The 13,909-nt window shown below is 40.6% G+C and overlaps 1 protein-coding gene across 1 annotated transcript in view; it reads right to left on the reverse strand.

The window, feature by feature from the left end:
• The window catches only part of PRKDC (protein kinase, DNA-activated, catalytic subunit), an 84,611-nt gene that overhangs the window by 32,319 nt on the left and 38,383 nt on the right, over positions 1–13,909 (reverse strand). Inside the window, exons 44-57 of the mRNA XM_079982597.1 lie at positions 12,847–12,912; positions 11,189–11,261; positions 10,824–10,972; positions 10,192–10,329; positions 8,762–8,881; positions 7,400–7,543; positions 6,735–6,886; positions 6,124–6,255; positions 3,779–3,890; positions 2,976–3,100; positions 2,728–2,877; positions 2,175–2,348; positions 1,789–1,887; positions 486–696 (exon numbers count right to left, since the gene is read on the reverse strand). Of these exons, the coding sequence (XP_079838723.1) occupies positions 486–696; positions 1,789–1,887; positions 2,175–2,348; positions 2,728–2,877; positions 2,976–3,100; positions 3,779–3,890; positions 6,124–6,255; positions 6,735–6,886; positions 7,400–7,543; positions 8,762–8,881; positions 10,192–10,329; positions 10,824–10,972; positions 11,189–11,261; positions 12,847–12,912 (1,845 nt within the window). The remainder of the gene's footprint in view (positions 1–485; positions 697–1,788; positions 1,888–2,174; positions 2,349–2,727; positions 2,878–2,975; positions 3,101–3,778; positions 3,891–6,123; positions 6,256–6,734; positions 6,887–7,399; positions 7,544–8,761; positions 8,882–10,191; positions 10,330–10,823; positions 10,973–11,188; positions 11,262–12,846; positions 12,913–13,909) is intronic.

Below are 13,909 nucleotides of genomic sequence, written 5' to 3' on the forward strand. Positions count from 1 at the left end.
AATCTTAATGTACTTCTTTGTTTTAATATTTTGCTGTAAGTTACCCAGAGTGGCTGGGGAAACCCAGCCGGATGGGAGGAGTATAAAATTTTGCCGCCATGAGGCATTTATTTTTAAACTGGTGTCATTTCCTAATCCAAATTCCATTTTTTCCTCTGATTTCTATCCATTTCATTTTATAAAAATATCCCCCTTTCCCAATGTAATAATCAAAACGAATTCCTCAGTTTACATCTAATAAAGTATGAAACTGACCAATGTAAATTACAGCCAAATAGCTATTCAATGGATTTTACTGGCTCTGGACTAAAGGGTGATGGATCCTGAAGACTACCCCACAATTCTATATAAAAATACATAAGAAGAGCCTGCTGGATCGGGCCAATGGCCCATCTATTCCAACATCCTGCTCTCCCAGCAGCCAACCAAATGTCACGGGGAAGCCACAAAACAAAAATAAAATAAAGATATATAAATAAATTCACCTGAAATTTGCATTCCGAAAGTGGATACTCAAACATTTTTCTGGAGTAATCTGGGCTCTTGCTGGTCATCTCAAGCAGAAAATTCGTAGCCAAGCTCAAATACTGAGTTTCAATTTTGACAGAGTATAAAGAGCTTAACAAAGTCAACATTCGATCAAGGGTATTGGCTGGTAGCCTAGTTTCATCACTCCAAAAGTTCCTGACAATTATTCTGTAAAAGGAAATACAGAGCATATTACAACAATGGCAAGCTCAATAATGTTTTATTTATTAAGCCATGATCACCATAAATGGCTCAGAATTACCTCCACATGAACACACCCAGACCCTGAAATCATCCTATGAGCTCCTTCTTCGTGTACCAACTCCACGAGAGGTCCGGGGGTTGCAACACGAGAATGGGCCTTTTTTGCAGTTGCTCCCCACTTGTGGAATACCAACCTCAGGGAAGTTCGGCTGGTGCCATCATTAAGCACCAGGCAAAAACGTTCCTCTTCAGCCAATGCCCTTTTAAATGTGTTGGGGGGGGAGGATTATTTGTTTGTTGTTCTTATTTTTATTATGTATTCTGTGGTTTTTACATTGTAACTTTATGCTGTGAAGCACCTTGAGATCTATGGATGAAGGGTGGTATACATATTTAATAAAACAAAACAAATATTGCAGCCATCTTCCCACCCCCTATTTTTCACCAGTAGATACCATTTCTAGATCCAATTCCTGATTTCTTACTTTATCAAGGCAAAATCAGGAAAACAAGGACTCGAACCTAGTGGTAAATTCCTTTGTTGTATCCAACTAAACTGTTCTGCCAATGCAATGACTTTTGGCTGTGTGATGGAACTTCCCTGCCCTCTCCTACCCCTGTACAACCCCTAAATCTGTTCCAGGGGTTCCCCCAACCCTCCAGAGCTGATGTAGAGGTCATGCATTAGGCACAGTGGGGAAGTTCCATTGTTCAGTTAAAAGTCCTTACAGTAGTGGAACTGTTTAGTTGGATACTACCGGACAGCACACTCCACTCATTGACAAAATGAATACATGATCCTCTCAGTTTGTTTGCATGTGATGGTGAGAGGCAAGTTGGTACTGACCAAAGGAAGATAGGAAAAGAAACTGAGATTCAGCAGGGGGAGAGACTTAAAAGCAAAAACAACCACCTTTACCTCATTTCCTTCCTTCCAAGCCGTCAAACCCAGACACCCAACACACTCAAGTTATAATTCTGATTTCTGAAATTAAATAGTTTTTAAGGCTTTGATTTTAAGTTAAACACACACACATACAGATTAACATTACTCACTGCAATCCAGAATTTTCATCAACCAGTCCTTGTAACAGAACTTCTTTCGCTAGTTTAAACACTTCTGAAGAGTCCTCATCTGCTTGGTTTTCAGGATCCCTGAGGAAAAAGAACAAGGAAAAACAGTTCAACTCTTCTACTGCCTTCTCACTAACACAAAAGGTTAGTGGAAAATCTGCAATACTTCACAGTATTCCATGATGATCACAAGGATATATGCCCATAAGTTTCTCTATCAGTCTCTTAAGACAGCTTCAGAATTCTCAAATGTCAAGAGCTGGAGTTTTTTTTCCACATCATGACTTAAATGTGCGGCGCACTCGTGCAACAGGTGACACAATTTACTGGAGGATTTCTTTTTAAAACACCTGTGGTTGAATTCTTACCTGTAGTTATCATATAGCCACATGAGAATGTCATACATTCTCCCCCGACATACTGGTGACGGGTGAGAGATGAAGCCGGTTACTGCAGGAAGCAGCTCTTGTACCTCAGCTGGTTTCAGGTTAGGTAGCATCTTGTAGACTATATCCATACACATGGTTTGCCTTTCGTCGTCTCTAGGAGAGAAAAACAAAAACACATTTTAAAATTTGTCTATGATTTTAATCTCAAAAGTTTTTTTTTTAACATATAGTGCATTTTTATTCATTTGAAAAAGTGCAGTCAAATGGATTTTAAAAATAACTTCATTGCATCAACAATAAGTATGTATACAAAAAGTGCAGCAAAGCTAGACTTTTGACTGAACTTGCGAGGACTTTTCTCTGGAAAATGCCAACTGAAAAGTGATAACTGTGAAAAGCCTCCTTCTATCCTCAGCACCCAAAGGGAGAATGTGATTTTGAGCAACTCCCATTTACTCAAATAGGGATTGTGCAGAAAATAGGGTTTGTGCAGAGTTCCTATAGAAATATGGATAATTATGCCCCTATTTACCTGTGACGCATGACTTGTGTAAAATCCTTACTCTTCAACTGTAAATACAGATCCGCTATTTCTTGGGCACGACACATTACTACCTCCAGGCAGTAAGTTTTCATCACCCCATGAAGTTTTGGTATCAGGAAGAAGACTGTATTCATAAACCTTTCCATGAACAAGAACCAAAAAGAACAGGAAGTTATAACACTGCTAAGCTAACTGAACCTCTCTAGGGTACAGGCAATTGAGAGTTCTCAACTTACCTGTCAGCAAGAGAAGGGAAGTTCTTTGTCACTTTATTCAGACACACAATAAATTTGTCCTCTTTGGTATTCTGATGCTGCTTTAGCTGCTGTATGACCAAGTCATAAACCGGACCTTCAAATACCTGAAAAATTGAACATATCGTTAGGTACTTTCAAATGCCAAAATCTCAATATCCTGACCAAAAAAATAGCAATAATTACTAATTATGTGAGTAGTGAGAGGCCTCCTCAGTCATTTTTATAAGATTAGATAAATCTGTGAAAGCTAGCTCAGGCATAGGCAAACTCGGCCCTCCAGATGTTTTGGGACTACAACTCCCATCATCCCTAGCTAACAGGATCGGTGGTCAGGGATGATGGGAGTTGTAGTCCCAAAACATCTGGAGGGCCGAGTTTGCCTATGCCTGAGCTAGCTCTTTCAATGCCACTGTAGGAATGAGACTTTTATCTCAGAGGCAATAAACTGCTGCCTACTGAAGGTTGGGGAACAATCTGAGTATGGCAATCTTCACCCTAACTTCTAGCTAGCAGCTACTGGAAGCAGATTACTGGAATGGATGAGATCTAGTATGACAGCTCCAATGTTTCAATAAAAGGGCAATACTTTTCTCCCCTGTCAAAATGTTATACAATAGACATGTTATACAATGAAATACAGTGGATTAGCTAAGATAACAACACAGTTTTAATGTGTATTTTAGGAACCATCTTAAAAAAATAAAACCGCATAGAATACACTTAAAAAGCAAACTCCTGCTTTGGTTTTAGAAATTGTAAAATACATAGCCTGTTGTACCCACTTTTTCCTTCTCAGAAATATAGTGAAGAATGAGTCCCAGCACTTCGGCGGCAGCTGCATACACTTCCTTGTATTTTACTAAGGCCATGTTGTTAGTCAAAGCTTGGTAGTATCTAGCATAAAGAAGAAATATGCTTAGTCTCAGAATGCTATTTTAACATCTAATGTGTAATAAACGGATATCGGTAAGAGCATGTTTAGAAACCCTATACAGACCACTTGTTTTATCTGTAACCTAAACAAAGTGGATTACAAATAATTTAATGAAGGGATGGGGAACTCTGGACTTTCATCAGCTCAGTGTCAGGGATGGTGGGAATTGCAATCCAACATCTGGAGGATGAGAGATTCCCCATTCCTGGCCTCATGCATGCACTTTATACATGTCTACTTCTAGTTCTAATTCAGCATTATATGCATAATTTCCCCCATTTTCAGATGATCAACATGAATTCAGAGATTGAAGCATGCTTGAGTAACCTCATTTAACACCAAGTAAATTTCTGCATGATCTCACAGATGCATTACGTGATCATTGTAGCTCCTGATGCAATCCTTTGAATATAAAATGCTGTAAGGATCAATTTAATTGCTTTACTCAAAGCAATAAAACCATATCCAAATATGAAAATTTGGAGGAGATTAAACCTACTGCAGTGAGAACACTATGAAGTTTTATGTTGAAATCAATTACCGTATTTTTCGCTCTATAACACGCACCTGACCATAACACGCACATCGTTTTTAGAGGAGGAAAACAAGGGAAAAAACATTCTGAATGAAACAGTGGATGTATCATTTTTGTGCTTCATGCTGTGGCGACAGACATGTGATCTGATGGTGAATTTGGGGTGACCCAATGCAAAAATCCTGAGAATCCCTGTGGATCCATGCTTTGTAACCACGTTTTTGCACCATTGCAGCCCCAGGCAACAGTGGGTGCGTGATTTTGGGGGGGCAGGCTGTAGCCATGGACATGCTATGTGCTCTGATGGTGAATTTGGGCTGACCCAATGCAAAGATCCTGAGGATCCATGTGGATCCATGTTTTGTAACCACGTTTTTGCACCATTGCAGCCCCAGGCAACAGTGGGTGCGTGATTTTGGGGGGGCAGGCTGTAACCATGGACATGCTATGTGATCTGATGGTGAATTTGGGGTGACTGAATGCAAAGATCCTGAGGATCCATGTAGATCCATGCTTTTTAACCATGTTTTTGCACCATTGCAGCCCCAGGCAACAGTGGGTATTTGGTTTTTGGGGGGCAGGCTGTAGCCATGGACATGTTATGTGATCTGATGGTGAATTTGGGCTGACCCAATGCAAAGATCCTGAGGATCCATGTAGATCCATGCTTTTTAACCACGTTTTTGCACCATTGCAGCCCCAGGCAACAGTGGGTGTGTGGTTTTTGGGGGGCAGGCTGTAGCCATGGACATGTTATGTGATCTGATGGTGAATTTGGGCTGACCCAATGCAAAGATCCTGAGGATCCATGTAGATCCATGCTTTTTAACCACGTTTTTGCACCATTACAGCCCCAGGCAACAGTGGGTGCGTGATTTTTGGGGGGCAGGCTGTAGCCATGGACATGCTATGTGATCTGATGGTGAATTTGGGCTGACCCAATGCAAAGATCCTGAGGATCCATGTGGATCCATGCTTTTTAACCACATTTGAAGTGGGGAGGGAAGGAAAAACACAGAAGGGACAAGGAGCAGGAGAGGGGTGTGCAGAGAAGCAGCTGGCTAAGAATGCAGGAGAGGGGTATAGGGAGGAAAGGAAGGCAAAAGTTTTCCCTCACCTACCCACCCAAGCCAGCCAGCTCGCGCGCGCTCTCTCTCTCTCTCCCTCCTGCATGTTTTCAGCTTTCCCCTCTGCTTGCCTGGAGGGGAGGGGCTTTCCCTGCTCTTTGTTCCGTTTGAGCAAACACAGCAAGGAAACAGAGATGGGTGGGCAGTAAGACCCTGAGGCAGAATGCCGGAAAGCAGCCGCTTCCTCTTTTCAAGTTTCCCTTCTAGGAGACGCGCGGTTTGATTTTTGCCTGCTTTTTTTTGCCTCCCCTTGCACTATTTGGCTCCAGGGACCACACATTCGCTCAATAACACGCACAGACATTTCTCCTTCCTTTTTAGGAGAAAAAATCTGCGTGTTATAGAAGGAAAAATACGGTATCTTAAAATCCCACCACCAGCCTCCAAATTTATCATCTGATTGCGGGTTTTGTGTGTTGGGTTAAGAATAAGTAACAGGTAGGAGAATTGCAAGCCAATCTCCTTCTCTGTTAGCCCCACTTCTTTTGTTCAGTACATTCCAGCTGAATTGCACAAAAATAATTTTCTTACTTCATACTGCCTATTTCACAATTTGGATCATAGGGAGGCAGGTTATTAGCAAGAACAATTCCTAGTAACTGAATTCCCACGGAGTTGTCTTTTGTGTTGGCGTCTCTACCAGAAAACTGTTCATATATTATCCTATAGTAGACAAAATCACAGAGATCATAAAAATAGTAACTTAGATTGAAAAATAGAAGTGGTCAAGTTCATACTGACTATTCAAATTGGAGCATTTTTAGAAGCCCTGCATTAGATCAACACCTGATCCCCAACTCCCACCCAGTCATGCTATAGGTTTGTCTTCTAAGGGTGTTGTTGGAGACTCCATCAGCCCCAGGCAGCATGGTCCATGATTAGGGATGATGAGTTGCAACCCAGCAACATCTGGAGAGAACCATGTTTGCCATCTGTGTCTAAGGCATGAAACACGTTGATCCTTAATGTCTCCAGGTTAAATACTAGAGAAATGGCAACAGGTATATTCTAATATTGCTAGACATGTATGATGACAACAGTCCACCTACCCTAACTAGCTTTTAAAAAGAAGCCTTCATACTACTAGGATGATTTATATGTGTACTGCAACTACAAAGAGTACCTTTATTAATATTATTTACCTGTAAGGTATGCTGAGACAATCTTTCCAGCACTCTACTACTGTCTTGACAATTTCTAAGTTATGTCTGAACACTGCTTTTTTCTGGTGAAATACGTTCTTCATCAAGAACTCAAGCAACCGGTTAGCTAGGATTTCATCCCTGATATTTCCCTAGTATAAAGCAAATCACAAAGCACTGAGTTAGCTATTATATTAGTAGTAACTATTCTTCTCTGGTGAAGAATACCATCAAATTTTAACTAAGGAATAGGCTTTAAAAATTAATCTCCAATTTTCTGGAGCAGGATAGAATCTTTTTTTTTTTTAACAATGTGAAACTGCAGAAGACAAATCACACTTTAAATTTAAATCACACTTAAATTTATAAATACATTATGAGAATACATTCATAGTATCACTAACAGTTATTTAGTGACAACAATAGCCACATACATTCATCTAAAGTGTCTCCTCAGGATAGTGCTTAAGAAATTATTTAAAATTAAAGGTGTTCTAAAAATCATCATACCTGAATTGCCAGGGACATTTCTCATTATGAACTTGCAAATTTCACTCTTACTACACTTTTTAATCTTAGTGAGTGGCCCATAATTACACCTTGACCCTGCATCAGATCATTATGACCTAAATATGCACACACATATATATTTCTTAGTTCCTTACTTTGGGTGTAGCAACACTAGTCCAGGAAAGTAGGGTGACCACTATCTCCACCACCATGTAATGAATCCCTTCTCCTCCGTTATCTCCAGAGACAACCAGCTGCAGTAAGGGGCCCAGCCAGTGCTTTGTGTAAGGTTGGAAAACCTAGAGAAGAAATGCAGAATGCCATCTATACAGCACTGTCACTTTGGAAACTGCTGCACAATGTTGAAAAAGTAGGTAAATGGAGAGGGCACTTCTTACAAATGCCCAACAATGAGATTACATTACATTTCATGCTTCGCTGATAAATAATCACACAATACTTAGGAAAGTAAACAAGTTACTGACTGATATTTGAACTGTTGGGTTTATATGAACACCCTGAACATGCCACTCATTTCTCCCCTCACCATTAGCACATTCCAATTAGAGGCAGTAGATCAGATTCCATGTCTCTTAAACCACAGAGACTAGGACTTGCCGATCAGAAGGTCGGCAGGTTCGAATCCCCGCGATGGGGTGAGCTCCCGTTGTGCGGTCCCTGCTCCTGCCAACCTAGCAGTTCGAAAGCATGTCAAAGTGCAAGTACAGTGGTGCCCCGCAAGACGAACGCCTCACAAGACGGAAAACCCGCTAGACGAAAGGGTTTTCCGTTTTGGAGGCGCTTCGCAAAACGAATTTCCCTATGGTCTTGCTTTGCAAGACGAAAATGTCTTGCAAGTTCCTGCGGGGTTTTTTCCCTCCCCCCCCCCCTTTTCCTAAGCCCTAAGCCGCTTATCAGCTGATCCGCTAAAAGCCGCTTAACAGCTGATCCGCTAAAAGCCGCTAAACCGCTAATAGCGCTAATCTGCTAAACTGTCAATGGGCTTGCTTCGCAAGACGAAAAAACCGCTATACAAAGAGCCTCACGGAACGGATTAATTTCGTCTTGCGAGGCACCACTGTAGATAAATAGGTACCACTCCAGCAGGAAGGTAAACGGCGTTTACATGCGCTGCTCTGGTTCACTAGAAGCGGCTTAGTCATGCTGGCCACATGACCTGGAAGCTGTACACCAGCTCCCTCGGCCAGTAAAGCGAGATGAGCGTTGCAACCCCAGAGTTGGTCACGACTGGACCTAATGGTCAGGGGTCCCTTTACCTTTACCTATATACTACCATCTCATAAAATATCAGGGCAACATGCAGCAATATGTAAATAAAACAAGGAAAACCATTAAAAACTGAACAAAATCATCATCAAAATGCCCGGTTGATTAAGATTTTAATCAGCTCTGTATTCCAGTCTTCATTACCTTCTTAAACTTTGGGTTCAACCTACTTTATTCATACTGTAGAAAATTATTACAAGCACCAGTGCCCATTTAAAAAAATGACTCACTTCTTCTGTATTCACGATGAGTTTTGCTACAAAGAGGCGAATATTTAATGGTACAGATGGATTTCCAAGTTTGCTGTGTAGAAACTTCATCCATGGAGGAAGATCTGGTGAATCTGTACCCTAAGTCCCCAAAAGATTATAAGCACACAGACACACACAGCCAATTATATTACAAGGCATAATTAAAAGACAACAAAAACACAACACTAAACCACAATCCTTCCTCAGTTACCAGTAGAGGTGCATCCCAAATCGGGGGGTTGGGGGGGATTACAGGGAAACAGATGCTTTACAAGAAGTAGAGTATGTCACTTTGTTTCCTATCTACAGTAAGACAATACTTCTAAATGAACACAAGTACTTTGCTCAATATGAAATCAAACTTCATACCATGGAAAATGTTTGTTCCACAAGCAATTTAAATTAAGGGTAAGAAACAGGATCCAGCTGGCAGGCCAGATCCTAAGCTTCCCCATAGGCCACTTTTTATAGGTGGGTAGGGCAGCCCATCTGTCAATCACTTATTTTTTTTAAAAAAATAATATTTATTCAAATTTTAAAGGTTACAAAAAGAAAAAAGAGAAAAAATAAAAATAAAAAAGACAAAAATAATACAATCAATTAAAAAATAAATCGATCCTTTACATAGCCTTCTTTCCTTTACTTATTTCCTTGACCCCCTCACACCTCCCATTTTTGTATTCTAATTCAAATTGTTATTTCAGCAAATCCTTCCAACCTTGTTTTTATCTTAATAATTTGTCTTAATATGCTATAATTTTACGTTCTCTCTTTCACCAATTCAATTTTACTTAAACCTTTATGTCATTTCTGCCAAAACCACATAATTTTCTTTTTCCAACATCTTTCTAACAATTCTTAATTTTACTGTCAATCACCTAATGTTACCAGGAGATCAAGTCATTCCACTTCAAAGGAAAGAATCAAGGGGCCTGTACTCCCAGGTTTTCCTTTCCAGGTGACCTTGCATTTTTGAAGTCAGGCTTGAATTCAAGCCAGGAAAGCAAATAAAGAATCAGAACCACACTTCTGAGTGCAAAACATTTTTCCATTTAGCTTGAGGTTTTAAGCTGCAGCTCAAACTTTTCTGCATCTGATATGTCTCAGACCTGAGAACACTGATATATATATATCTCACACACATTTCTTTCATGGATCAATTCATCTAGTTGAGCTTATTTCCTGTAGTAACTGGGGATAAGCCACAGGTAGGACAAGATCTTGCAGAATATGGAGTATCTGCACAGAATGCTAAAGTTTTCACAAAAACAGAAAATGTTCATCTAGCAAGTATGTTGAATCTTCAAGCATTTATGTGGCAATACATTGACATCTTTCTAAACAATTAAACCTAGAAAGACCTAGGAAAAGATTATGTTAGCAACATATAAAGTCATGCCAACACTTACCTTTTCTACTGTGGGTGTGATTTTATTTCTGTGCATGTGTTTGATCAGGGTTGTCATAGAGGCCATACATTCATGCTGGTTCAGCTCATCCATCTCCAGTTCCATAAAATCATCTGAAACTATAGGTTCTGTGGGCTCCTTTTTAAACAAGCAAAAACTGCCAATTAGTTCTGAAGATGTCATACTTACTTTTTTAAAAAAGTGAAATTAAACATGAATTTCATTTTATCCTTTCATTTTCTCTTCATAATATTGCTTTCCTACAGTTAAGTGCTTGGTAGTAGTAGCAAAAATTATGAGGCTCTATACCAGGCTTCCTCAAACTTGACCCTCCATGTTTTTGGCCTACAACTCCCATGATCCCTAGCTAGCAGGACCAGTGGTCGGGGATGATGGGAATTGTAGTCTCAAAACATCTGGAGGGCCGAGTTTGAGGAAGCCTGCTCTATACATTGATATATCCTCTACAGCTCTACATGTTTAAAAAGACCAAAGCTGTAACATTTGAAAATTCATGCCAATCTTTTAGAAGGAAATGGAACACAAACCAGAGCATGTGTGTGTGTGTGTGTGTGTGTGTGTGTGTATGAACATACTTGCAGCTTTCTTACACAATAGACAAGTCAACTCACCTTTCTCCTGAAGCGAGAACCAGAGGCAATACGGTCTTGGGAATTATATGAAAAACTCTGTACTCCAGTTGAGAAATCAAATTGGCTCATCTCTTCACTCAGACTGCTATCTGCCATATACGATGCAGAAGCTAAATAGTGCGGCTCGACTAAAAGGGAAAGGCATAATCTGGTTATACTACTGCACAAATATCTATGCACATCTCCAGTGAAGAACTTCTAAGTAAACTGGTTTCATATGTCAACTCTCAGGCTAACATTCAGAATACAAAAAAGAAAAAGATCACAGTTATTTTTATGTTACTCTGTAAAGCTCCAAGTACATCATCCTCAACACAGTTTAAAAAAGAAGTAACAAATAATACCTGAATCCTCACTCATTGCTTCCCTTGCTTCTTTCCTAATGGCAATGTATTGTTTCTTTCTTTCTAGTGGAACCTAAAATACAAAAAAGTTTTCAAAGCTCGTTAGCTTAAATAACACATAATGCTACCAAATCTAGAGGGATCGAATGGAAGCAAAATTTATAAAATACAGAAGAGAGGTTAGCTCCAGGCAAAGGGTGAATGCTGCCTTGTGCTCGTTTTTTTTATATTGCCCCACTTCCTTTGTAGACTATGATCAAAGGTTTTTCCATTTCTTGTGCTCTCTGTGCATCAGGCAACCATTTTGGCTGCCATTTCCTCCATTCACCTTGCAGTGAAGGAATCATCCCCACTAATCTCAGTCTTGCTGTTGGACACACTTTGAATGTGATGCCAGGCCTCTCTTTATTCATGCAAACTCTGATCTGCTGACATCATGTATCACCATCACACATTCCTCGCTATCATCATCTTGCATCTCTCAAAACTAGAACAAGCACATACTGTGCTGTATTTTCTTCTAAGACCTGCTTCCCTCCATGATCAGAACACCACAGTGGGCCCACAAATTCCTACAGAAAAACTCCCCCACTACCTGAGACCACCACAGAAGAGACTGTGTGCAGTGGCGGAGGAACCCTCTCTGGCACCTGGGGCGGGATGCCAAGGGGCGGGATGCACCGCCCAGTGGCGCATACGCAACATCCGTACAGATTGCACTCGCGCAGCAATCATACAGGATGCCACTCTCGTGCGCCATCCATACAGGCATCATCTGTACAGGATGCCGCTTGCATGGCGACCATACAGACTGTGCATGTGCGACATACTGTACAGAGTGGGCACGCACAGCAGCCCATACGGTTACCATGTGAGAGGCAGCCTGCATGGATGGCACGCGAGAGCGGCAGCCCACGCGAGCAGCGCCCATACTGACTGTGCACGCGCTCAGCTGCTCTACAGCTGGGGCGAGGCAGGGGCCATCTTGTCACACCCCCTCCAGAGTGGCACCCGGAGTAGCCAGCCCCCTCTGCACCCCACTCCGTACGCCCCTGTGTGGCAAGTTTACTGCTACAGCTACTTGCTTGGTTAGCAAAATAAAATACACAGCGGGATCTGGAATAAAATCTGGCCAAAGCACAGAATCTATGAAGGCTACCAAACATCACCATGAAAGAAATAATTCAACCTTTATACAGTGGAACCTCGGTCATCAAACGCTTCGGAAGTTGAATGTTTTAGCTTTCGATAGCCGACAACCCGGAAGTGAATTATTCCGTTTCTGAACGTACCTTGGAAGTTGAATGGCTTCCGAGGTAAGTTTCTCAATTTTTTCAATGCATTTTGCTGACTAGAATTGCGCCTCAGTTGTCAAACGTTTCAGAAGTCGAATGGTCTTCCAGAACAGATTATGCTCGACAACCAAGGTTCCACTGTACTTGCGTTCTGTGATTTAATCACAACTCTTAACTTGGTCTAGAACTCTTAAGGCAGTAAGATCTTCTCTTAATAGGGAGGTAACTTCATTTTACCTTCTCAAAACTGAAAGAGTATGTTATTTTACAGTATTATTGTTGATGTTGCTTCCATTGTATTTGATTTATTGTTGTGGGAAATAATACATTAGCAGTGAAAATTAAAAAGGAACCTTTTCCTACCTCAATCTCTATAGGAAATGAATAATGGTGCTGTAAATCCAGCAAGTTTTCAAGAATAAAGAGATTCTGCAGAAAAAGAAGACATGCAAATTTTAAATGAACAATTATACTGCAATTTACAAAATGTTAATTACCCAGTTAGCTGTATGTTCCAATAATACATTTATAAGTGATTGCCATCACAAAAAGTTCAATAAAAATCCAATTTTTAAAAGGTTTATTTATTTATTTTTTATTAAAGATTTTCTTGTTTTACAGAAGTTTGTGTAATGTCTCTCATATAAAAATCCAATATATTAATTGCTCTTATTAAAATCTAAATTCCACAAATCTCACCACTGAAAGCAGACATTCCCAAGAGAAATAAGCCCACACAATGTATTCCAAGCCCTGATAGAAGACAGTCAACTTGTCCTTTCTGTCTACTGCAAGCAGCAGCATAGCTTAGATAGGAAAATCTCCTGCACCTATGGTAAAGAGTTCTGTCCTGGGCCCGTTGTTTTCAACATCTTTATAAATGATTTGGATGGAGGTATTGCAGGGATGACACCAATCTCCTTTATAAATATACTGTCTCAAGTTACTCAGTAGATCTGTTATGTTGTATAGCAATCACCCACCAATCTCTTTTTACAGTGGTACCTCGTGTTACGTACCATTCCCCCTGATGAATGATGTGGGTTATGTGCTCTACTAACCCGGAAGTAGATGCCCCTTGTTGCGACCTTTGTCCTGGGATGCAAGCGGAAGTCGTGCTCCGGCGTCCATTATAGAGAAAGGGTGCCTAATGTTACGAGCAGTTTCCTGTTACGAACGGACCTCTGGAACGGATTAAGTATGTAACACGGGGTACCACTGTACTTCCAATAAAATAGGAAGGGCTATTAATTTATCCAGTTTCCCTGAACAGGTACCATGTTGAATGAACTGACTTGAAACTACAGTAGCATCAATAAGTGTCTGGCTCTTACTTGATTGGTGGGCCAGCTGAAAACCTTTCTAAAGCCAAAATGGATCTCAGAGCCAGCCACTATTAACCTCTAGCCTGGGTGACATTTCATTA

The sequence above is a fragment of the Podarcis cretensis genome (assembly GCF_951804945.1).
Source record: "Podarcis cretensis genome assembly, chromosome: 7".
Taxonomy (NCBI): domain Eukaryota; kingdom Metazoa; phylum Chordata; class Lepidosauria; order Squamata; family Lacertidae; genus Podarcis; species Podarcis cretensis.